This window comes from Ursus arctos, unplaced genomic scaffold, assembly GCF_023065955.2.
Source record: "Ursus arctos isolate Adak ecotype North America unplaced genomic scaffold, UrsArc2.0 scaffold_10, whole genome shotgun sequence".
Lineage (NCBI taxonomy): Eukaryota > Metazoa > Chordata > Mammalia > Carnivora > Ursidae > Ursus > Ursus arctos.
The window spans coordinates 64,067,477-64,093,000 of NW_026622764.1; the positions used below are offsets into that span (position 1 = coordinate 64,067,477).

General features: G+C 35.1%; 1 protein-coding gene across 6 annotated transcripts in view; it reads right to left on the minus strand.

Annotated features, from left to right (window-relative positions):
• Positions 1–25,524, minus strand: part of NBEA (neurobeachin) — a 662,109-nt gene that overhangs the window by 200,553 nt on the left and 436,032 nt on the right. For 3 of the 6 annotated variants that reach the window (XM_057309226.1, XM_057309225.1, XM_057309222.1), the window contains exons 39-40: positions 12,061–12,204; positions 8,165–8,197 (exon numbers count right to left, since the gene is read on the minus strand). In XM_057309226.1, coding sequence (XP_057165209.1) covers positions 8,165–8,197; positions 12,061–12,204 — 177 coding nt within the window. The remainder of the gene's footprint in view (positions 1–8,164; positions 8,198–12,060; positions 12,205–25,524) is intronic. The other 3 variants (XM_048215508.2, XM_048215507.2, XM_048215504.2) reach the window with 1 other exon arrangement.

Consider the following 25,524-nt stretch of genomic DNA (forward strand, 5'->3'; position numbering starts at 1 on the left):
CTTGGGGGTAGGCATAGCTGGGACAGGATGATGGCAGTGGCATTTGAAGTGAGCTGCAATGGATGGGGAGGATGTGGACAGGTGGATCTGAGAGGGAAGAGCCCTGGAAGCAGGGCAGAAGTGTTTGAACAAACACACAGATGCAGTATGTGAACGGAAGTAAGTAAGACTGGCCAGTGATTAGGATGTATGAAGTCGGTGGGGGGGAGGGGCAGTGTGCGATGCAACTGAAAACACATACATTGGAGCACCTGGCTGGCTCAGGCAGTGAAGCGTCTGCCTTTGGCTCAGGTCATGAACCAAGGGGTCCTGGGATCGAGCCCCGCATGGAGACCCCCATCGGGCTCCCTTCTCAACTTACTCCTCCCTCTCCCTTTGCCTGCTGCTCGCCCTCCTTGTGCTGGCTCTCTGTCAAATAAATAAATACAATCTTAAAAAAAAAAAAAAGAAAACACATACATAGCTGTGAATGTGAAACATTTCAGGAATGTTTAAGGAATCAAAGATTAAAGCTCAGGTATTAAAGTGTGTGGAGCAGCGGTGTTTATCCCTTTTTGTGGTCACATATTTTGTGGAGAAGATGGTTAAATATATACCTCCTTCCTAGAAAATTCACATTAATAACATTTGTCCAGCCTGACTGTATAATAAATGAAGAGTTCATGTTTTAGAGAAAAATGAAAATCTGTCATTGATCTTCATGCCTTCCTCTATCTAAAGACTTTTCTGCCTCGGATTCTGTCAATACCTCTTTTTCTCCAATTTCAGAAAATGTATCTTTCATCCTGTTCCAACCAGTTACTCACTCTACCTGGGATTTGCTCCTACCCATCCTGCCTCCGCTAGCGACTGTCTTATCTTCGTCCCTACCCTCCTTTGTTAAGCTTCTAGACATCAATTTCTACCTCTTAGTTCCTCACTCTTCTTCACTCCTTTTGGCTTCACTCTCATCCTCTACTTAGGCCAAAGTGGTAAGGGAGTATATATATGTTAAAAGCTCAGAAAAGTCTATCAATTAAAAAAAAAAAAAACAAAAAAACCTGTGTAACATTTTATATTTAAACCCAGAATTTTCTAAACACATTTAGCTATACTTTTTCCCCCTCGTTAACACATTTCAAAACACCTGTGTTCCAAGGAATATCAATCTGAAAAATGTTGAATGAGAGTTCCTTGACTTCTAGAGCATACAGTCTCTGCTGTTCTCTTGACTGCTTGACTTCCTTCTTGGTATCCTTGGTGGGCTCTGACTTTGGCCGGCTGCTCTTTTCCCTATATATTCTCACTTTTCTTGGGTGATTTCAGTGGTTTTAATTGTAAACTCCATGTCCAACTTGGCTCTCAAATTCCAAAACTTTATATTTGACCAAGCTGAACCAAGTATCTTCATTCTCCTTCCCGGGAAACCCTGCGTCTTCACATTCACAAACACATTTAATAGTTCCTGTATCATTCCTTCTCCCAGGCCAGGTTCCCCTCATTCTTACTCCTCACAACCAGCCCATTATCATAGTCCCTGACATATTAGTGTTGTTTTGAGGCTGTCCCCTTTGCTTTCTTGCCACCACCAATTGAAATTTAGTTCAGGCTCTTATCACCTCTAATTCAGACAACAGTCTTTTACATCAAGTTTGGGCATCCTGACACATAGAGCTATACAATGGCCTGAATGACTTTTTAAAAAAAATATTTAATTGGATCTTATCATTGCCATGCTGAAAATTCTTCATTGTCTCAGTTGGCCTTCAGGATAAAAATCTGGGTTCCTCATGGCACATAAAGCTCCCCCAGCAACCTTGCTAGTCTCAGCTTCTCTGCCTCATACTTTTACTTGAATAATTTAGAACTACTGTTTCACAGGGAAGATGGTATTTTAGTATATGATGTTTTCCACTGTCTGCAACAGCTCTTTAAATCTTTCTAAATCCTTTACTTATGTTTCTGGACTCAAGATAGGAAACACCTATCCTAGGAAGGCTTTCCAGAATACACATGGTGGTCAAGGGTCCTGTTTTGTGTTATCATGGTTTCCTTTGTATACCTAGGTTGCTATTGTTTTTCATTGTCTGTTTTTCCTCTAGACTATAACCTCCTTGGAAGCAGAAACTTCAATCATATGTGTCTTTTTACTCCAAGCGCCCACCATAATGTCATGCATATAGTAAATATTCAACATCGACACTTGTTTTGCTTGGATAACCACATCCAACCTCAACCAAGTAGGGATCTGGCATCAGAGAATAAGGACCTGGCAGGTCCTTCCAGCTCTTATTTTTACTGTGTGCAATGAATTTTGACATTTTATATATAAATTTATTCTCTTCTATTTCATTTACAAATAATGCTGGTAATGATCCACGTAGTTGATTTGCTAACCACCTTAATGGGTTGCAACTTGGAATTAAAAACCAAGCAGACACTGATATAGTAGAATGAACAAGGGCTTTAACAAAGGCAGAAAATGGGTTTAATAAATCTCAGCTCATCTCTGCTTGTGATGTGATCATGAGTAAATGCCCTAATGTCTGAACCTTAATTTCCACATCTTAAAATGAATTATAATACCTAATTCACAGTTGTGAAGTTATCATCTGCAGTATTGTTTTCTTTCAACAAATGTAAATTATGTCTCCCAGCTTCATTTGCCCATCCACGCACACCTCTTTACTACCTATCAAGCTCATTTTGCTTTCCCCCCGAAAACTGGTTGGTGAGTTGAGACTCCTCCTCTTAGCCCAACCTGAGATGCAAGATTTTTTCAGAAAGTCTTCTATGATATCTGATTCATAACATTCTTGTTTTATATACAAATTGAACTGGAATAACACTACAACTATACTTAGCAGTTGTATTTAGCGATTTAAAATGAAGGAAAAATTCAATAGAACGTTTGGATCAAAAAAACAATAAAACATTGCATCAGTCATCATCTTCTTCTGCTTTTTCTTCTTTTTTTGAGATTTTTTTTTTAAAGAATCTCTACACCCAATGTGGGGCTCAAATTCACAACCTGGAGATCAAGAGTCGTGTGCTCTACTGATCGAAGCAGCCAGGGGTCCTGTCGTCAGTCATATTCTGGTTAACTAAACTGCTTAAACATTCTACCTGGAAAAGGATACTTAACAATAGTTAGGCAACTCAGTCTGCATTTCCCTTCTTTTTTGCTGATAAAATGTTCTACACTTATACTTATTGAGCTGATGATTTGAACTGATGGAGCAGCTCCTACTGTGATAACTGCTTCCAAGTTGATGGCCACGTATATTCTCCTGAGTGCTGACTGCTGAAGGACATTCTGCGAGCTATTACTCTGACTCCAGCACCAAGCCGTGGACATAAAACAATCACATAAGTAAAATATTTGCACTATGCAGAAAGACTTACTTGTCCTTTTGTATAGTAGGGCTCTAAATGAAATCAGTTTTTATGTAATGTTTGAATTACTGCCAAAGTCTTTTGGAGAGAATACCAGAGACCTCACAGGTGTGGCAGTGTGCAATGATGAGCACTCATCTCTTCCTTCTCTCCAAGTTGCTGGCATCCACAGTTTGGCAGTAAGAAAAGTTTTATTATTTCACATTCCTTTTCCTCCAAGTGTGACCGACAAGGTGACCCATACATTTCCAGTAGGTGATTAATAAGCTCATTCACATACTTTAAAAAAAAAAAAAACAACATAGGAGTGTTTAGTCCCCTGCATATAGGAGAGATCTGGTGTACTGATAAGTTAGCTCCATTCTTGATCACCCCTGCTTTTCAGGTTGAAAGTAAGTATAACTGTAAGTCTTAGAGGAATTACTTTATGGGAAATCCTCTGTACAGAGAAGCAAGTAAAAAATAAAAATGGGTTTCAACTAGAACACGGTATTAGGAAGAATAGGCATTGTTATGGTTTGTGAAACACTTGCACCATAACAAAGGATGGGCTTCTTAAGAGAAGATGTAAGAATGTTATATATGATCTGAATCATGGCTGATGGTCTACTATATCATAGCTGAATTTGTCTTTTTATTATATTTTAAATCTACATAGTTTGGTTAGCAGGGAGGTGTTAGGCTGAAGAGTACCTTAAAAGTGTTCCTATAGACTACGTGGTTGAAGGAGACATACAGTTTTGAAACTAACGAAATATGGATTCTAGTAAAATGTTGCAGGCTCTACAATGACCTTGTGGACATTGTAAAAATAACGGGGAGAGAGTAAAAAGGCTAGACAGTCAAGGTAAAACTTTTGTTTATTTTTACAACTCTTTAACTGAATCAAAAAATTAAGTTAGAAATTTAAATATTTTAGCTTTTGTAGGCAACGGGCATGTGTTAATGTTGTCTTCAAGAGCTCTGTGATTTCTTTGTTTGAAGCTGAATGTGACCCTTTTGGGTATACTATTTATGACTGGCAGAGCAACTTCCTAATTCAAAGAGAGAGAAAAAAGACTTATAAAGACTCATAAGGCTTTTTCAACATCAAATAGCTTTTACTAAACAATATTTTGATGAGTTAAGTGTGAGTGAGTCAGGGACATATGGATTAAATTTCCCTTGAAATACACATGGGCTTAAAAATTAAGGGGAAAATACTGAGCAAAATGCATTTTAGAGAATCCAGAATGTTTAAAAGACATTCCCCCCCCAAATACAAATATCAGATTGATTCAATTCTAGTTAGACTCTCTAACTAAAACTACATAAAATCAATATGGAGAAATCTTGTAAAAAATACTAGTTTTATTAGGGAAAGACCATTCATTAACCATATTTGAATTGTATTGCAGAGTAGTTAGGCTTCAGCAGATATGATCTGAGCATGAGTTTATCCGTGTCTATGTAACACTGAACTTGTTTCCTTCTATAGTGCTTATTCTCTTATTCCATTAAACAATTATAATAAAATTCTTTTGCATTTATGTTCAAATGCTTTTCTTTTTTAATAATGTATTTCTCTGAAAAACTCTCAGCTTTTTAGAATTTTGCTGTTCCTGTCTTTTTATTATAATTTTCTCGAATCGTGAGTTCTTCCTTCTTGTATGCTGTATATTTTGCTTTATCCTCCTTTCTCTGCTCAGTTTTTAGGTAACATTCAATTTATATATAAACAACGTTGCCTCTGGTATCTGGACATTCCGTGTTAGAACATTTGAAGGCCTACAGTATCTATCTGATCATCTTAATTGTTCGGGTAGACATATTTTAAGTTCTGACTTCTCAGTTACTGAAGTTACTGAGAGGTAGTGGTAGCAGGGTTAATTCTCTTGATGATTTTTTTTTCTATCAGTTTCTGAGTCCCAGAGTTCTGCACCCTAAGTATTTAATAGATGTTAATGAGTAAGCAAATCAGTGTGTGAATGCAGCAAATAGAGATTTAGGGAGGTAGGAATGGTTAACCTTAAAACAAATTCTAAGCAAGCCCCCCTCCCCCCGCCCCAATATTTGATACCTGCATTCACTTTGTGTCTGTGTGCGTTTGTTTTTAAAGATTTTATGTATTTATTTGAGAGACAGAAAGAGAGGGAGACGGAGCATGGGTGGGGGTGGGGTGGGAGAGGGAGAAGCAGACTCCCCGCTGAGCAGGGAGCCTGATGCTGGGCTGATCCCAGGACCCTGAGATCATGACCTGAGCCAAACGCAGAGTCTTAACGACTGAGCCACCCAGGTGCCCCTGCTTTCACTTTGAATTAGTAGAATAAAGATAACGGAAAACAGACAAAAAATTTGAGCAGTGAACAAGAAGAAAAACAGTCTGAAAAGGTATAGCCACCTTAATATCAGTGAAAGTATACCTGAGAACTTTTTAGGGCATTTAAGGTATGTCTTGCAGGAAAGCTACCACTTAGGAGAATCTCTTATTGATTACATCCTGTTTCACTTAGTAGACGTCCTCCTTATTTCTGTATATTTTCGTTCTTAAATTCACATACTGCATTTTTTCTGAGTTTTGTATTTTTGACTTTGTGTGTGGTATATCGTGTGTGTGAAAAGGATTATAAATCTACCACTCTGAAAAAGCCATATAAAAATATCCAAATCTTATATCCCAATACTTCTTTCCCATGTTGCTAGTTCTCTATACTAGTTACTCTTTTTAAATATTCAAAATAACATAATTCTTTGGTTGTGGAATATCTTTTCCATGTGATAGAGAAAATATTTTGTGGTTAAGAGTCACAGTGATATTTTGACTTTTAAAATGGGAACCTTAAGAGACATTTAGTTAAATGACACAATTAGCAGAAGGTAGGATGGAAGAAAGATTAATTTAGCTCTTACCTGGAAAGTCAAGTGATGAGTTGACTAATTTGAATAATTCAATCAGTATGAGCAGATGATCTGATAATTTAAGCCCCTAAATACTCGATTTTAAGAGCTCAAAATTTTTTGTTTTGTTTTTTGGTTTTGGTATAAATTAATTAGATAATGATCTCAGCTCTCTAGTTTATTTCAACCTACATTAACTTTTTCAATGGGAACCTTTTTAGGACAAATGTATCAGAAGATTGCTTCATGGTTCAAAGGTACATGGGATATGGTCACTATACTTAAGGAATTTACAGTCTAAAAGGAAAGAGAAAACATACAGAAAGGCATCTTGTATAAGCATCTTAAGAATGATATAATCAAAATTTTATAGAGTGGCTATAATAAAAAAGACAGATAATAACCAGCATTAAGGATGTGGAGAAATCGGACCCTCACACACTGCTGATGGGAACGTAAAATGATGCGGCCACTTTGGAAAACAGTCTAGTAATTCCTCAAAAAGTTAAAAATAGAGTTATTATTTGACCCAGAAATTTCATGCCTAGGTATACATTCAAGAGAAATGAAAACATATGTTGACATAAAATGTGGTACATGAATGTTCACAGCAGCATTTATCACAGTAGCAAAAAGGTGGCAACACACCAAGTGTCCATCAATTAATGAATGAATGAACAAAATGTGATATATCCATACAATGGATATTCACCATTTATTCACCATAAAAAGGGACATGCATGTCATAACATGGATGACTCTTGAAAATATTATGCTAAGTAAAAGAAGCTAGTCACAAAAGAGTACATATTATACAATTATGATTATATGAAATGTCCAGAAAAGTCAAATCTATGGAAACAGAAAGTAGATTAGTGATCCTCCAGGGCTATGGAGGGGGCATGGGCAAATTGAGTGGAATAGCCAAAGAGTATGGAGGTTTCTTTTTTGGTGTGATGAAATGTTCTAAAATCATGATAATGGTTGCATAACTATGACTATACTAAAAATCATTAAGTTGTGCCCTTTAAGTGGGACAATTGTATGGACGCCTCAATAAAATTGTTACCACAAATAAGTTTTGGGGTGACAAAACTGGCTAGTGAATACTTCATCAAGTATTTAATACAGTTATAAAAAATGGGTAGAGATTTTGATAGGTGATAGGGAAGGTGTAGAACAGAGATGTGTGAAGGATATTTCAGGTAAAGAAAGAAGTTTGGATATTGGTGTAGGCCTGTGGAAAATCTTTCAAGTTATTTGATGTTAAAGCTTACATATATAAGCAAAAAAATTTGTTTTTAATAATTTGCAGAATTGATAAACCATAAAGGACCATCATCATGATGAATTCGGAATTCCCGAACTTGGCAAAATTAGTAATATTTGGAAGTAACAACAGAGAAATTTGTACAAATTCCAAATCTGTTATGGAAAATATTTCCACGGGCACTTGGCATACTGCTCTAAAAAAATGAGGTACATTTTATGAGTGGGACACAATTCTATCAGTTGAATTAAATCATTCACTTGTCACTTCACATACATTTTAGTTAATCTTAAATTTTAGTTACTCAGTAATTATTTGCAGAAATAACTTGTCAAGCTGAGCTTCAAATTAAAATATACATTGGGATTTTAGATTAAAATCAGTTGAGTTATACTCATTAACTTCAGTGTTTTAAGTAACAATATAATTAGTAAATTGAAATTTTTAGTCATATATGGAATCTTAGGTGCTAATTCACTTTGGTGAATCAATACAAACTAAAAAAGCAATTAAATTAAGTTAGGTGTTATTAATATAATAATTACTTAATTCATTCACATACTTCTATATTATAATTATATTAGCCATTTGCTACAATGCATAATAAATTGAGTAATTAATAATCACACACATTTAACTTGCCTCTTGAGATGAACAGCTTGGGAAGAAAGGGAACTAAAAATGAAACAGAAAATTGTATGACATTTAAATCTGTAGAACTTGGTGGACCATTTTATCTTTATTAAAACTAGAAAACTGCAAAGCAAATGGGAAAAAACACGAGAGTTAATATTTAAATAAAATTGTGTTAAAAACTACTCTATCAGATTTTTTTTAACTTACCAGAATTATTTTAGAGAACAGATACATAAAACTAAAATTAATCATTGTGCACATTCATAGACTTCTAAATATAGTTTAATGGAACCAGTGCAAAAATTGAGGTCTAAGCTGAGGATCTTGTATTTACATCATTTTAGAAGAATCTGTAAGTATCTATATATGCATATTTAAATATACTATTTGGTATATTTTGATTCAAACCATAACCTATGTATTTTTAAGGAAATACATTATTTTATTTACTTCTTAACCTTATACAAGTTACTTAATCTCTCTTGGCCTCTATTGCCTCATTTGTAAAATTAGGGTAATGATAGTATTGAGCTTATAGAGTTCTGTGAATATTAAATAGGTTACTGCATGTAAAGCTCTCTGAACACTGCCTGGTTCTTAGTAAGACATGCTAGCTACTCTTCTTTCTCTTTTTTCTTTTTAGAAATAGAAACTGATCCTATCTTTAAACTCCCAAATATAATTAATCTTAACTAAATTCGTACTTTCTCTCAGTTTTCTATTCTAATTATAGCATCTTTTTTCCCCTGGAATTTAACTTGACTATTAAGAAATATTGCATATTGACAAATTATAATGCATGGTCTCATCTGTGTGCTTGTCAGCAAAACAGGGCTTTGTAAGAACAGGAAAATGAATTACACTAATCAGCAGATTTAGGTTTACCATTATTATTATAAAAATGGTGTCCTCATTCATAGAAAATCTAAAATCTAAGAACTCTAATTACTTGTATATTTTTGAAGGTACATTTCTTACATTACTAATATGCAAGCCGTACCACCAAGTCATGAAAAAATAAACCTATAATTTTCATCTCAGAAGTGGGAAATGGGCCTTTGTTATTTTACATAATATTTCCAGACACCAAGTATAGATTATATTAATTTTGTGCACAGATTTTAGGATCTCCTGGATTTTAACGTGGACTTAGATCTCCTGTGATCGTGAAGTGTTCTCTAGGCAGCTTAGCACTATTTGGTTATTTAGAACAGTAAGTTACATATAAGAAAGCCATTATCCTTTAACAACTTTTAATTTCTGAGACAAAGACAAGAAAACAATTATATATTTATGTGGTCTGAAATTTTATTAACAGCTGATTTTTTAAAATCTAAGAATAGTAGTTTGTAATTAACTTCTAAAAATGATTCTTATGTGACATTGTCACTATCACACCAGTCTAGCTAATAGGACTCAGCCTTTATAAAATGAATCTATATGTACTTATATATTATGCAGACTACTTCTGTTACCCTTACTTCTCCTTTCACAAAACATCCATCCCCTTCTTCTTTTCTACTGAATTCAAAGCTCAGAGTCACATTTGTGGACTGCTGTTTTAAAGAGGAACATTATAAACTAGATAGGGGATCAATATTTTAGGACAGTTTGTAAGATTTATCAGATGCAAGGATTCTGCAAGATTATGAATTAGAACTAGGTGGAAATGGATAGGAGTGGATCTGCTCAAAGAAAAGTCTGCTTAAAAGACAGAAGTTAGAGGAGTCCTGACACAGTGAATTGGTCAAGAGCCACACAATTAGATTTTTAAATAATTTACTGCAAGCATACTTCCATGTTCTTTAGATAGTTTAATTTAATGTTATTTTGGGAATTTTGTTTATAAGCATAAATTAATATTAATAATGACTCTAGCTACCATCAAAGGAGAGAAATATAAAGAAGTTAAGAGTCTTTATTGGATTTTGCCTCTGGTAGTTTGGGGCAGATCTTATTATAATAAACTTCAGGATATCAGCCAAATTTGTATCAACTAATTAATTACCTTTATAATGGGAACTAAGGACCAGAGACTCTAAACTAAATTGTATAATTATTGAATGTATTTATTAGCATATGTGGATGAAGAAAGACAACATATTATCTGAAAAGGTCACAAATCATGTTTATAAATTCTCTTTAGTTTCTTAGGATCAAGAATAAGACCAGGAAAAGAGAAAACAAATCTGGGGGCAAAAAGAAATCACAGACTTCATTTGCTTAAATTTCCAAATGGACTCAGAGAAAAATCTCTGAACTATTGAAACAAACCACAAAAACAACAAAACCAAAACTTCAACATTTACTTAAGAATTCAAGGCAAACATTTGTTCATAGACTCAGGATTAGTTGTTTTTTTTTTTTTAAGATTTTATTTATTTATTTGACAGAGATAGAGACAGCCAGCGAGAGAGGGAACACAAGCAGGGGGAGTGGGAGAGGAAGAAGCAGGCTCCCAGCGGAGGAGCCTGATGTGGAGCTCGATCCCATAACGCCAGGATCACGCCCTGAGCCGAAGGCAGACGCTAAACCGCTGTGCCACCCAGGCGCCCCAGGATTAGTTTTAAATAGGACAAATAATTTTTACGATACAGAAATGTTAGTGACATGGGTATATCAAGGAGCTGGCATTCGAGTATTCTTAAACATTTTCTAGAAGATGGAGAATAAGGTGCCATCTCTAGTTTACAACTGACAAGAACATCTCTTTGATAAAAAGAGAAATCTCTAACTGGCAGAAACATCATTGTAGGCTTTCATAAAATGTGCCAGATAATTTTCGGCACACTTCTGGAAACAGGAGTGCTATTTTGTAAACCAAATGATGAGTACAAGTCCACTTCTGAATTGCTATCTGCCACCCCAACGTTGTATGGGCTGAAAATAACAGAATTGAGGTAAGATCCAGCCACTTCTTGAGGCTCTAAAGCAAGAGGTTTTAACTTGAAATTTAGGATAAGATTCTATAGACTGGTTTCCAGGGGTCAGTGAACCCTCCGAAATTGTGTACAAAATTATACTTGCACCTTCATGAAGCAATCTGTTTTCATCAGGCGGTTTAAAACCCAAACAAGGTTATGGCCCAACACATATATCCATATATCCATATCCCACATGGTCATTGCAGGTACTGCTCTCAGTTGACCTCAGACCAGCAGCAGGACAAGGTGAAAACAAGAAGAGTCTGCTAATGGTGGAAATCAGCAGTGTGGGTATACAGATGAACACCAGGGATATTCCAAAGAGTGGCAGCAGGGAAAAAATGGCAAATTCGAGTGTCTGATGGCTGATATGGCCATTCTTCATGGCTATTAGCAGGCTAGAGACACTAGTAAGTCAATGAGTCTATCATTCCGTCTCCCCTTCCAATTATTTAGGCAGTTAGATGGGACAACTTCTGCTATATGCTATTTCTCCTATATTAAAAAGTTGCTACTCATTACAAAGAAAGTAGATGCAGCTATTCATTTATTATTAGTAAAATACATATTTGTTTCATATGTACTTTTCTCTCTCCAATACTAGATGTGTGATGAAGTAAAGTATTATTATTATTATTTTTTAAAGATTTTATTTTTATTTGACAGAGAGAGAGGCAGCGAGAGAGGGAACACAAGCAGGGGGAGTGGGAGAGGAAGAACCAGGCTCCCACCGAGCAGGGAGCCCGATGCGGGGCTCGATCCCGGAACGCTGGGATCATGACCAGAGCTGAAGGCAGATGCTTAATGACTGAGCCACCCAGGCGCCCCGATGAAGTAAATTATTAATGTTCACATGATTCAGTATCATTCTAAACACTGGCACTAACTCATTCGCCAGGAGATAGATATCTTAAATTCGGGAACTTTGTGTGTATTTCTTACTTACAACAAACAGAAGAAAGATATTTAAACATTTACCTGCAAGATTGTCGATTTCTTTCTCCTGCAGGAGACTGACTGCATCATCATCACCTTCCAGCATAAGTTCCGTCTCTGCATTTTGATTCACTATTGCTTGACTTCTGAAGGCTTTCTTGGACTTTATCACATCTTCTTCAGTGCCTAATCACAAAGGAAATATAATAATTTAGGTTATTATGATTGTTTGGCTTTCAGTATTAAAAATAACATATTATTTTCTATGATGCATTTATGTATGAGTTTACAACTACAGAACATTTTTACCTTCTTGATCTTGTTTGGCGTTCAGAATAACTCTGAGAAAGGCAGGGGGTTGTAATCCATCACCTACCCTTATTTTACAGAGGAGGAAACGGGCCAAGAAAGCTCATTCCTCACTGAGGGACCTAGGAGTTGGCTGGTGGTAGAGAATAGACTACAAATCCACGTCTCGGGGCTCTAAGATCACCACTTTCTAGAAAAAAATCTGCACCTCACCACAAACTTGGTTTTCTGATACACAAAAGTACACAATTTTGCAAAATTATACTTTTGTGTGAATTAGAACAATTGGATCCGATCATTTTCGAAAGTAAGTACGTGTGAAGAAAACAAGAACATCTGAAGAGCAAAGGGGTCATCACTGGGAAGCTACAAATGGGGGGAGTCAGGAATGATGGAGACATGAAATGGGCTGCACAAGAGTCAGTGAAAGCAATAATGTTTTTCTAAGCTGTTAGCCTTATTTTGTTATATAAAATAGTACAGAAGGCCCCAAACACGAAAACAAAGTAAGTCAGAAAAATTGAAATACAGCCAAAGCTGACCTAGTATTAACATGTCAATCAGTGTAAAGGTTAGAAATTACAGGGCATTTGATCCCTCACGGATTTGACTCCTTAACAGATAGAATTCAATATTTATATTTCAAAATTATATTTCAATATTTTAAGGAATAGCCACTTCAGCCACCTGCTTTGGCAGGTGATGATGATTCTAAAACTATCTGATTATAATATATATATTAAATTTTATATATATATATACACACACACATATCTTTATTTCATATCACTTGAGGTTGGAATTCAGTTTGGAAGAAAATGTGATTTACTGTGTTCTAGCTGTAGTATTAGTATTTAGGCTTCAAGGAAGCAGCATTTCCTGGGAAAATACTTACACATTTCATTAGGTGTGGTGGATATAGTCCTGAAAACAGGAGCCTAACAAATCACTCCTGTGTGGTGGTGGTCTATCACAGTTCTAGGGACTGTTAAGGTGTCTATGTACATATGCAATCATTCTCCAAATCTTGCCATGCCTTTGGCCAAAATTCCCTCCAGTTAACAATTAACAATACTTTTGGTCCATTCTCCCAGGCCCAATATAGGACTTCTGACAGTCCATTAATTGCCTGTGATATCTGCTCAACCATTTTCTTGGAAGTACATCCGGCTGTCCTAACACTTGCATTGTAAAAGTGTTAACCTCTTTCATTGCAACTTGCATGCTTCTTTTTATCAGTGACTCTGAGTCAATTCTGTTCACTCAAGGCCAATTCTGTTCGCTAAAACATTAATAAGTTGGCTCAAAAGTAGCACATACAGGAGTAAAAACCACATGAGGAACCCGGTCATGCCATGAAAGCATTGTAGAATGTTACTGTCACAGAGATACAGTCTGTCATCCTAGCTCTTACTGGATGACAGCATTTAGAAAGCATGGTTAAAATACAGCATAACAGCATAATGTAATAGATTGTTAAATATATATTTGGTAAGTACTTCAGAAACAAACAGTATTATTACAACTCAATGCTACATGGGAGGTGAGGAGCATTAAATGGGTTATATGTATATTTTTCTTTCACTAGTCCACAGATGATTCTTCTGGAATCAAAGACTGAGGACTGATTACTGAATGCTCCAGAACCTTATCTTAATTTTATTTGGTTTCTTGATGATATGAAGCCAGTAAAACAAAACTCTTCTGGGGGTAGCTATCCTTATAACTTGTTTGCTTCTTGGGTAGTAACTTAATTTGAGGAACTCAGAGCTTGCATCATCTGAGAACAAAGAGGCGAATCCAATCATTAATCACTGAGAAGCCTCTCTTGAGGTCTTTTTTTTTTAAATAATATTTTTTTATTATATTGTGTTAGTTACCATACAGTACATCCCTGGTTTCTGATGTAAAGTTCCATGATTCATTACTTGCGTATAACACCCAATGCACCATGCAATATGTGCCCTCCTTAATACTCATTACCAGCCTATCCCATTTCCCCCACTCCCCTCCCCTCTGAAGCCCTCAGTTTGTTTCCCAGAGTCCATAGTCTCTCATGGTTCATTCCCCCTTCTGTTTACCCCCCCTTCTTCTTCCCTTTCTTCTCCTACCGATCTTCCTACTTCTTATATTCCATAAATGAGTGAAACCATATGATAATTGTCTTTCTCTGCTTGACTTATTTCGCTTAGCATTATCTCCTCCAGTCCTGTCCATGTTGCGGCAAATCTTGAGGTCTTTATAGCCATATTTCTATTAGACATCTGCAGCTGGATATTCCTAAGTCCACATTTCCCTAACCGAATGAATTATCTATTGCTTCTCCACCTCCCCCAATTTTGATCAACCCACTTACTTAAGCCACAAACCTAGGGGTCATCCTGGAAGGTGACTGCCATGGCCCCCGGCTCAGGCCACCATGGTTTTGGTTTGGAGGTCTTCAATAGCTCCATTATTCACACTATCCCCCATATTTTTGTCAGAGTGATTATTACAAAGCAAAAATAAGTGGAGGATATTTCCCTGCTTCATAATATTTCCTCCCAATCAACAACACTCAATGCATGGTTTATATGATAGGAGTCCAAATCTAAACTCCTTAGCATGGCTGGGCAAAGGCCTTTTTTTCTTCTCATTACCAGCTTTGCATTACCTTTTCTCATCCCCCATCAGCAATATGGATGATTTACAGCTTCCAAAATATGTCCTCAGACCTTTTTATCTGAGCTAATATTATTCCTTCTGTATGGTATCTTCCTTCCTTCCTTCCTCCCTTCCTTCCTTCCTTCCTTCCTTCCTTCCTTCCTTCCTTCCTTCCTTCCTTCCTTCCTTCCTTCCTTCTTTTTGGTGCTCATTCCTATTTCATCTTCCAAACTCACCTCCTTTAGGTGTCTTTCTTAGCCAACTGCTCTGTACTTTCACAGTTGGCACAGAACTCTACTACACTGTAGGTGTTAAATGTCATGTGTTTGTCTTCTCCACTGGGCTCCGGCCTCGTTTCTGCAGCCTCAGTGTGGGGCACCCAGCGGACGTGTAATAAACATTTGGCGAATGGACTTCAAGGCTACCCACTCTGTGTTCTCTTCTCTGATTTCTTCAGGTAAGTTTGTGTGCTCTTTCCCTGAGGCTTCCACCACACCTTATAAATCCTATTACTGTAGTTACAGGTATTGTAATCGGTTGTTGGCTTTTTTTGTCTCTGCATAGCCTGAAAGTTCCTTGATCACTGGCAACAGGCTTCTGTCTTTGTATTCTCAATTCATAGCACACTGCCTGGCACAGAGTGAGCCCTCATATATGCTGAACAAATGAAGAAACTGAGACATACAAGTTACCTCTGGATATTTCTTAATCTAAAGATCCTAAGATTTCTCAGAGAGCCTTGGTGATTTACCTCCAGTTTGGGGACAAATTGGAGAATTTATGTATTTACACGAAAGGGAACTTGGTTCTTTATATGAAATAATCAATAAAACTCTTTAAGTATGAGTCACCCTGAAAAAAAAAATTTCCCTTGTGGACAACCATATTTAATCTGCTTTGTCATTAAGAAAAGAGCTTTACATTACTCCCATGTTATTAAAATTAAAGTCTACAAATAAAGTAAATGTAGTCAAAGGAAGGTGAGCTCTGAAATGTGTATTAAGCTTTTAATTTTATCCTCTCTGGTTTTAAAACAGTAAACCAATTATGTCTTTAAAAGATATACAGTAACCTGATTTATAACAACACACTCAACTTAGCATCCTTGTTGAAGTATTATCAGTTTGTAGCTCAGTCCACTTCCTGATTTTATGGTACTGCACAAAACATTTATCTAAATTAAAGTGTACAAGATCCAAAGACGCTTTTCAATCACAATATCTTTTATGAATTAGAGTTTCATTCATCAAAATTACCAGCAAAAAGAAGTAAGGTCTCAAAGGGCTGTCTCATTACAAGGCTTATAAACACTGTCCTTAGAACGAATTGGTTTAACACCCAACAAATCAAAATCTGATTGGGAAGAGAATTTATTTGAGATCATCTATCTTCACAAGACATGTTGGACTGAGTGCACTTCTTGGCCTCTTTAGCCATTCATCAAGAAATTAACAAGCTAATACTACAAATCACCAGAACTCCCTACTTAGAAAATGTGAATTATGTGTAAAGTTGGATAGTATAGGCATATATACTTATTTTCTAAGAAAACATCAAAATGCCATAAATTAGAAAGGTTCAGAAGTTATAAAATGCCACCAAATTATAGATTAATCCAAATCCAAAATTATTTTTACATTATTTTTCACATTGTGTGACAAATAACAACTACAGAAAAACATTCTATACCCATTAGATTTCTTAATAAATATATATGCTTGTAGTTCTGTATGTGAAAACATTATCTAATACAGAATAACGTGTTAGACAAAACTAAATAAAGTTATTCTTTCATTAAATTTATTTTAACAAACAGGATCCATATGAAACAAAGTATATTTTAAAACCAAAGTAACAAGAGAACTAAAATATTTCTAATATTGTTATTATACTCTAATATTACTACTATAACTGTATTATTATCTTTTAAATAATTATAAGTTAAAATACAGAAATGATAAGTTGGAGACATTAACTTATCTTACTAATATTCAGAGAACATGTCTATCTGGAAAGTGAACAATCAAGGGGAAGAAGTTATTTTATTTGTCCTTTTTTATTGACAAATATAAATAGTTAATGTAAAGAAAAAGACTACATGGTCGTTTATCTGTTTAAGAAATTATTCTACCTGCTTCTTCCTCTCCCACTCCCCCTGCTTGTGTTCCCTCTCTCGCTGGCTGTCTCTATCTCTGTCAAATAAATAAAATCTTAAAAAAAAAAAGAAATTATTCTATACATATTCTATATAGCTCTAAAGCATCTATACTGATAAAGATAAAAAAGTAATCTACAGCAATAGGGAAGTGGTAAATTATATGTGTGGCTAATGCACACATAGAAAAGATATAAACCCATAACATGCCAATTTTAGCATAGCATCAGCTTCTTAACCAGTTTTATGCTATTGTTATTTATTCAGCACTACGTATAGAAATACGTCTTCAATTTGTTATTTATTAAAAATGATATATGTATATACGTGTTTATCTAATGCGAATCTACTGTGTAAGAATACATTTCAGTGTTATTTGATCTGTACAATTATGGTCTATGACTCGTGATCTGGCCCCTACTCTTTAACCTCACTACTTTACCAGTTGGTACCTTCACATCTTATAATCCCCAAGAGCTGGATAGAGCTTCTCTTCCCAAACATGCAACACTTTTTCAAGCGTTTAAATCTGACATATGTGATTTCTTTTACATGGAATTCCTTTACCTGCCTTGTCCTTCAAGATTCAGTGCAGTTGATTACTCCCTTTTCTGTATGAACTTTGTATCTTCCAAGTCAGTCAAAATATATTATCATAATTTTTTGGTATTTTTTCTGGAATCTTTGATTTGGGTATTCACTTATCAGATATGTGTCAAATATCAAATAAAGTGGGAATCAATAAATGTTGAATGAGCACATGAAAACATAGGCATAATTCACACGGTACTCATTTTATATGCATCCTACATAAGTTACTTTTCTCTTTATGTCCTTTATAGTCTCCTTGTAAATGTTGGATATGAGCTTTGCAATTCTAACTTTATTTTCCCCCAAACATCTATTAAGAACATATTTTAAAAATATGTTTAGACCAATCTCTTGACTTCAGTTTCTCAACCTGTGAAAGAGGAGTAAGTATTTACCAACCAGACTCCCACAGGGTTACTGCAATGTTAAAATGAGACAATGGATACTAAAATACTTTGAAATGTGTGAAATGAAATGTGTGAAGCTTATTTATATGATAAGCTTCCAAAATGTTTCTTAAAATTTTGGTAAAATACATAAATTAGCAAGAGATATTAGAAGAGTTTCCTAAGTATATAACTTAAAATTGAAGAATATAGCCAGTGATTTACTGCTTATAATATTGCTTCAAAGATTTACATAAAGGAGGAAAAAAGCAGGCTGATGTGAGGATTAAAAAGTCAAGATAACTCATGCATGTAAGGTCTCAGTACAATGCCTAACAAACAACAGGTATTCAACAAGTAATGGTTTCCTTTCCTTCAGTTGGGATTAATCTTTTTCCCTCCGCCATGCTGTCATTACTCTGTTTATATTCACCACAATGAAATATGAGCCTTCATCTCCTCCACTGATGGTATGCTCCCTGAAGACAGGAAGGAGAGCTTGTAGACAGGTGCCATGAAGTGTTTGTGAAATTAAATGGAGTGTAAACAGCTTACATTAAAAAATTGTTTCCTCCCAATAACCATAATATTCATTTAAAGATATTATTGAATAAAACTACACAAGCATCAATGTATTTGACATCTGTTTTTGATTTTGCATATCGGTATGTTAAGAATATAAGAATTTTTAATATCTTAGATATCTGAAGGAAAAGAACAGCTTTCTCAACAAAGTTGATATCAGAATTTGCTTTAGGGAATTATACATAGATAATGCATTTAATATATACTTCTATTCCATCACTGGAAGAAAATGGACAGAACAGAAATTCAGTTTTATTTCAGTTTCATCTAAATGTAACATCAGGAAAAATTCTAATGTTTCTAAACATCTGGAAGTCAGTTTCACAAAATGACACTCTTTTGTGAAAGAGAAATTCTTTTCAGTATACAGCGGTTCACGATATTTCTAGCTTGTAAAATGTTTTGACAAAATCTACTCCTATGTAAATAAGATAAAATCCTGCAATTCAATGTCAGTTATACTTCAATAATAAAAAAAATGCTGCAATTCATTTTCAAACCATTTTAAATGCTCTCTATTCGAAGTATTAATAACATGAATTCCTTGGGATATTTTAAAGTAAAGATTACTTTTTCCTCATTAAAGCTGAAATCAGAGCAACAAATACTTTTATAGAACAGTGCTTTTAGTGACTGTAAGTGATATTATTTAATTTTCACTAAAAAGAAAAGATTTTAAGATAAATGTACCTCTCAAGTAATTACATTAGATGCGGTGACATGTTATCATGCAATAATAGGTACAAATCAATCTACTACTGAGAACTTTGTAATTTTGAACATTACAGATAAGATGAAAGAACATTTTTTACTATATTGAGAAACCTATGACTCAAAATATTTTATGCTGACCTTAACATGATATGAAAGCAGTAGATACATATATATATATACAACATACTTTACTAGTTTACTAAAAAGTAAATATTTTTCTTTGTTAAGTAATTTAAATTCAAAATTAAATTTTGTGTTTGACTTTATACACAGACATAGTATTTCTTTCCTTAAGAAACATAAATAATACTGACTTTATAAAAGGAAAGACCTACTAAAGACTAAGGACTAAAAAAAAAAATCATGGTTTATATAGAACAGGATTCAAAAACCCTTAGACTTTGCAGTAGAAAAATCCTAATGATAAAAAACTGTTAGTGATACCGAATGAAACACTACTAAAAAGAAGGACTAGAAAGCTCAGGTATCTTTTTTTCTCTCTTATACCTGATGCTGAGTCAGGAGACTCACTTCATCAACATGAAATCATTTTATGAAAGCAAGTATTTTCACAAATGAAATAGATGGTTTTTATTTGCTGTTTCAACTACACTTTAAGTAAAACTCTGAATGGTTATTGACCAGATTGAATAAACACAGATAAGAAATCCGGACAGTTCAGACACCAAATTCCTCCTTTCTTAGTTGTGGGTATTTTAGTTTGAATGCATTAGATTTAACTGTGGTTCCCACTTCATTTTTGTTGATGGAGAATATATTGAATAATCCAAAAGATATTATTTAGATAATATCTAAACCACCAAAAAACTAAAAACCCAAGATACCAGCTTCAAATTTATAATGAACTTGATTCAGAAATAGTAATCCTTGCCTGAATCAATAACTGATGTTACTTATGGTCCATTTTAGCACATCCTTATATGACATAAAATTAGAGTGCAGCATCCTTTGTGTTTTTAGCAATGAAGAACTTGCAGAGACTTCTGTTTGTTTTAAGCTACACAAACGTTATATCTGCAGGTAGGCTGTTCTCTGAAAAGCTCGAGGAAAATATTCAGTGGAATAGTGAAATGTAGAATTAGCAGTCTGGGCATTAATTAAGATGAAGTGTTCATAGAAATTATTCTAAGTGGTAAATTCTTATTCAGATTAGTTATGCTTGTAAACGATTTACTCGACTATAAGAAATAAAATAAGAAAATGGCTACCTAACATCAACAGTTATTGCTCAGTGGAAAAGGACATCAAGGACACTTGCAAGTAAAAGAATTGGATCAATATTAACGTGATTTTCATTTCATGCTTCCCCAACTCCAGTAAGCTGACAATATACTCTGATTATGTGAACTGCCTCAGAGTAACACAGAAAAGGTTATTAGAGCAAGAGGTGGAAATGGAATGCACTTTTTATATTGACAGGCCTGCTAATAGAGTATACTGATTTTCCAAGACATGCAATGCATTTTTACAATTTGGTTCTGACAGCAAAAAAGGAATTTCATTTATTCCTAATTCAAAATATTCATATGTAAGCAATATTTCTTAGAGCAGACCAACAAAGGGGATATTCTCAAACAGCATTTTAAACTGAAAAAAATGCAATTAAAAAGGTGCAAGAAAATATTATTGAGTTTAAGTGCAGCACTATGTAAGTATAAAATGCTAACTTAATAAGCTTCTTAATGGAGTGAATGTAGAAAACTGCATTCTGTGCTTTTTAAAGGAAATTTGATCAACCATATTTTAAGAATATACATGATGATAAATGTGGAATCCCTGTGCATTTTAGACTGGATATTACTTGGCAGGGTTTTGATTAGCCATGAAGTAAGGGTAATTTTTAAATATCTGAACCAGAATTTTATTATATTAAAAATCACACGGCACACTTTACTTGTGGAAAAAAATGCTAAAACATATAGAAAACTTGGGGCAGTTTGGAACCTCTAAATATACACAGCAGAGATGATGTATTATTCATCTTTGGGATTATTTGAGTACAAAGCATAGTGTTTGGCTCCTATGTTAAAATGTGCTTAGAAAAAGACTAGCATGAAATAAGTTCATCGAAAACAGTAAAGACATGGTTGTCTGTAGTGACTTTTATTTTCATTCTGTACTTTTCTGGCATTTTCTAGATTTTCTACAATGAGGATGTTTCTCTTCAGGAAGGAAAGAAGGAAGGAAGGAAGGAAGGAAGGAAGGAAGGAAGGAAGGAAGGAAAAAAGAACTAAAGAAAATGTGCATCACGAGTCAGGAGGAGTAGATGGCAGATGAAAAGCAGAATGGAAGAAAGTCTGGCAATTCTGGGAATGAAAGAAAAGATGACTTGGGCAACTTAAAGGAGGGCTGAGACGGTGGGCACGCCTCCCCTGGCAGTGGGTGGCATCAACTTGGGGAATGATGCTGGTTTTCTTTGAAAAGCCTGTCACACAATTCGGTGTGGAAATTTTACTTTAATTTAAAGCCCTGGGAAATGGGAGAAGGAGCTACTTCGGCTAGATAAGCAACTGGCTCAGAGACATGGAAGAAAAACAGTAATTTAAAAAATTTCTCTTTAATTATATATATAAAAAATGGAATAGCTAAGAGACGGTGCCGATATAGGTTATTAAAAGCCCTTTAGAAACACCCAGAGCATTTTAAAAGACGTTTTTGTAAATGACACAGGAAGTGCATGCTGTAAACGACACTAAGTTCATCTGTCCTGATATGTCTTTATGGATTATATGTCTCTATAGGCTATAAGAGTAAGCCAAATTTAACCCTTAAAGTAGGGAAATGTTCAATAATGCTCTTGCAGTTAAGAAAATTCCAAGTGTACTGACAGGAACACACTATATAGTAAGAGAAGAGTACTGAGATTGAGTTGTTGTTCTTTCTACCACTTATTAGTTAGCATGTCACCTAACTTCTCTGGTCTGTCATTTTCTCAAATAAAAACCCGTTAATTGTTCCGTCTGTTGACAAATCCTTATGCAATATGGCTTCCAACAGGCCTTTCAGCCTCATTTTGTAACATTTCCCCACACTGTCGTGTGCTCCATCACACGCCACCATCTTCCATTCCCTGCACACATTATGTCGTGTTGTGTGGTCCCTTGCTCCAACATGGTCACCATCTCACCTACTGGCTTGGGAAGATCTCCATTCACCCTTTCAAGTGCGGCTAAAATTTATTTCTTCAGTTAGGCAAACCCCTTCACTGAGCTCGGATAGCATTTTAATACACTTCAATAAAAATATTTATCATAGTGCATTGTAATTATTTATAAATGCAACTATATATACACTTTATGAAAAATTAGTCTAAAAGAATATAAGATTATGAGCAGTTCTATGCCACTCAGCAGTAATATAATTTTGTCAGCTCCCTATCTTAAACCTTTGATGCTCTAAGTGGAAATAAAGTGAAGACATAAACAATACATTTCAGAATTTGAAAACACTATACTTGTAGACCTTTCTCATAGGAATTCCATCCTTCAATACTATTACTGAAAACAATGAAAAGACGTGGCTAAAATACTGTAGGTATACCTTGAAATTAATCAATTATTAAATAAAAAACAGTAGTGAAAAAAAAAAAAAAAACAAACCAGCATCTAAGTACATAGAATTGAATTAATGTGGATACTCTAAATGGAATAAATAGAAGATATCATTTCCTGTTTTCAAATGTTTTATATCTCAGAATGTGACATATCTAAAGTCAAGTATTTTCTGAAATCTTTACAAAGTGGCCTAGCACAAAATGCAAAATATTGAGGCCATTCAAAGGAATAAGTTAGGCTCCTTTATGCCTTCATGTCCTGGTAATTTCTGTTACTACCACCATTCTTGGCTCACCTGGTAAATTCCTAATCTTCTCTCAAGACGGTTCCTAAGTAATTACTTCTGTGTAGTGTACTCCAACCCACCTGACTCAGAGTTAGTCACTCTCTCACCTGTGCTCTTTTATGAACTACTACCTCGTTCTGTGATAACTAGTTCTTTCCAGTAGGCCAGGATTTTTTGACCTTGGGACTAGTAACGTTTAGGGCTGGACTGTTGTTGTTGTCATTGTTCTGCGGAAACTGTCCTGCGCACGACAGGGTAGTTCAGCAGCAGTCTCTGCTGGGAACACACGTGCACCTCCACCCCTGTGACAAAGCACCGCGCTTCACTATGTGCCCTTAGAAGGTAGAAACTGTCTCAAACTCTGAAGCCAGCATCTAGCACATGCTTGACATGTAGAAGATATTCAATAAGTGCTTTTAAATTAGTAAAGTTATTTGATTTTTCTGAACCTGTTTAAAGCCTACCATCTGAATCTTCAACACAAAAGTAGGGAGTTGTTAGAATATTTGTCGATACAAACATGCTATATAGTTTGTAAAATGCATTTGATAAGCATATCTTATAACTTAGCATTTGTATAATCTGTTTTAATTATTTTAAGAGACTATAAGAACCAAAGGGTGAAGGGGCTCCTGGTGGCTCAGTCGGTTAAGCGTCTGCCTTTCGGCTCAGGTCATGATCTCAGGGTCCCTGCTCAGTGGGGAGTCTGCTTCTCACTCACCCTCTGCCCCTCCCCCCTGCTCCTGCTTTCACAGGCTCACTCTCTCAAACGAATAAATAAAGAAAAAAATCTTAAAAAAAAACGAATCAAAGGGTGAAGACAATGCTATGATATCAAAATACGAAACTGGCACCAAAAAGAGCTGAAAGACAGTCCCCTGCATTTCTTTTTCTCCCTCTCTCTTCCAAGAGTATACATCATTCACTTTTCAGTGAATTATTTTAACCATAATCAGATCACCTAGTTCATTCCAGATAGTTAGTCAATTAATAATATACCAATTAAAATGGAGTTATCGATGAACAGTAAGATGTTTGCTAGTGTTTCTACATAAGACACACAATAGGCTATTAAGTAAAAAAATCAAATCATATTGCTCAAGTATGATAATAACTGTAAACTCTTAAAAAAGAAGTCAGAAAATTAGCTTCTTTCTCAACAATTTTTATAGATGCATTAGTATTTTTCATTCTCAGCGCTTTCCTTATTTCTGCAAGTAGCACATTACAGTAGCCATGCATATACCATCAAAACTAATTTAATTCCAGATTCATTACAGAGCTGCTTTTTATTCATCAAGGTCATATCTTGATGGCTTCACAAGCTTAGATAAATCAGGTGTTAAGCAGACACATCTCTGAGGAACCTAAGGATGTCCTCATTTGCAGTTCTCAGCATATCTTATTATTTATTGCCGAAGAAATGACTGATTAACTTTGTCATCTTTGCTCCATGTTTTTTTTTCTTCCAGCTGAAGCAGCCTGCCCTCTTCTGCGATGCCTGATCAGACCTATTTAAGATGATGCCTTTGATCACAGACATGGGGGAGCTTGCGATCTTAGGCTTTGATGAAACATTGTTCCACTACAATTTTATGGAAGGGAAAGAGTCCTAAATGATAACTGACAATCAACAAAGACAACCAAACTTATTAAGATTTTGCACTGTCCTTGGACAGCATCATCTTTAAGCACCAGAAATGTACCAGAAGTTGACCAGTCTAAGGTTTTATTTAAACATATAAACAATATACAAAACCCTCCCTTTTCAATCATTTCCTCATTAGCTAATTTGCCCTGAAGAAGAAAACCCTGCAGGTCAGAAGATGTATTTATGAGTTTTAAAGTATTTTCCTTATGTTCTTCCTTATGGTCTGTAGAATTCCTAGTCAGCAATTAAATTTGCACTTATATGAAATTTTACTATATTAGAAAACACCTAAATAACATACTTAATACACACAAAATTAGAACATTAAACATCAGGGGAAAAATCACATGCCTCTAGGTTTTTATTAATCACATTCCAACACCAAGGCTGAAAGTATATCAAATCACACCAAATCTTTTGCACATGACCACCTCATAAATTATTCAACTCATTAGTATTACTAAGAAGCATGAAAAACTCCATCAGTATTAAGGATGTTTTCCAACAGAAAAAGGTCAACCAAAAGTTTTAATAATGAAATTGAAGGGAAAGCTTTCCAAAGTCAGTATGAAACAAAATTATTGTCCTTTTTGTCTTCTTGAAAATATATC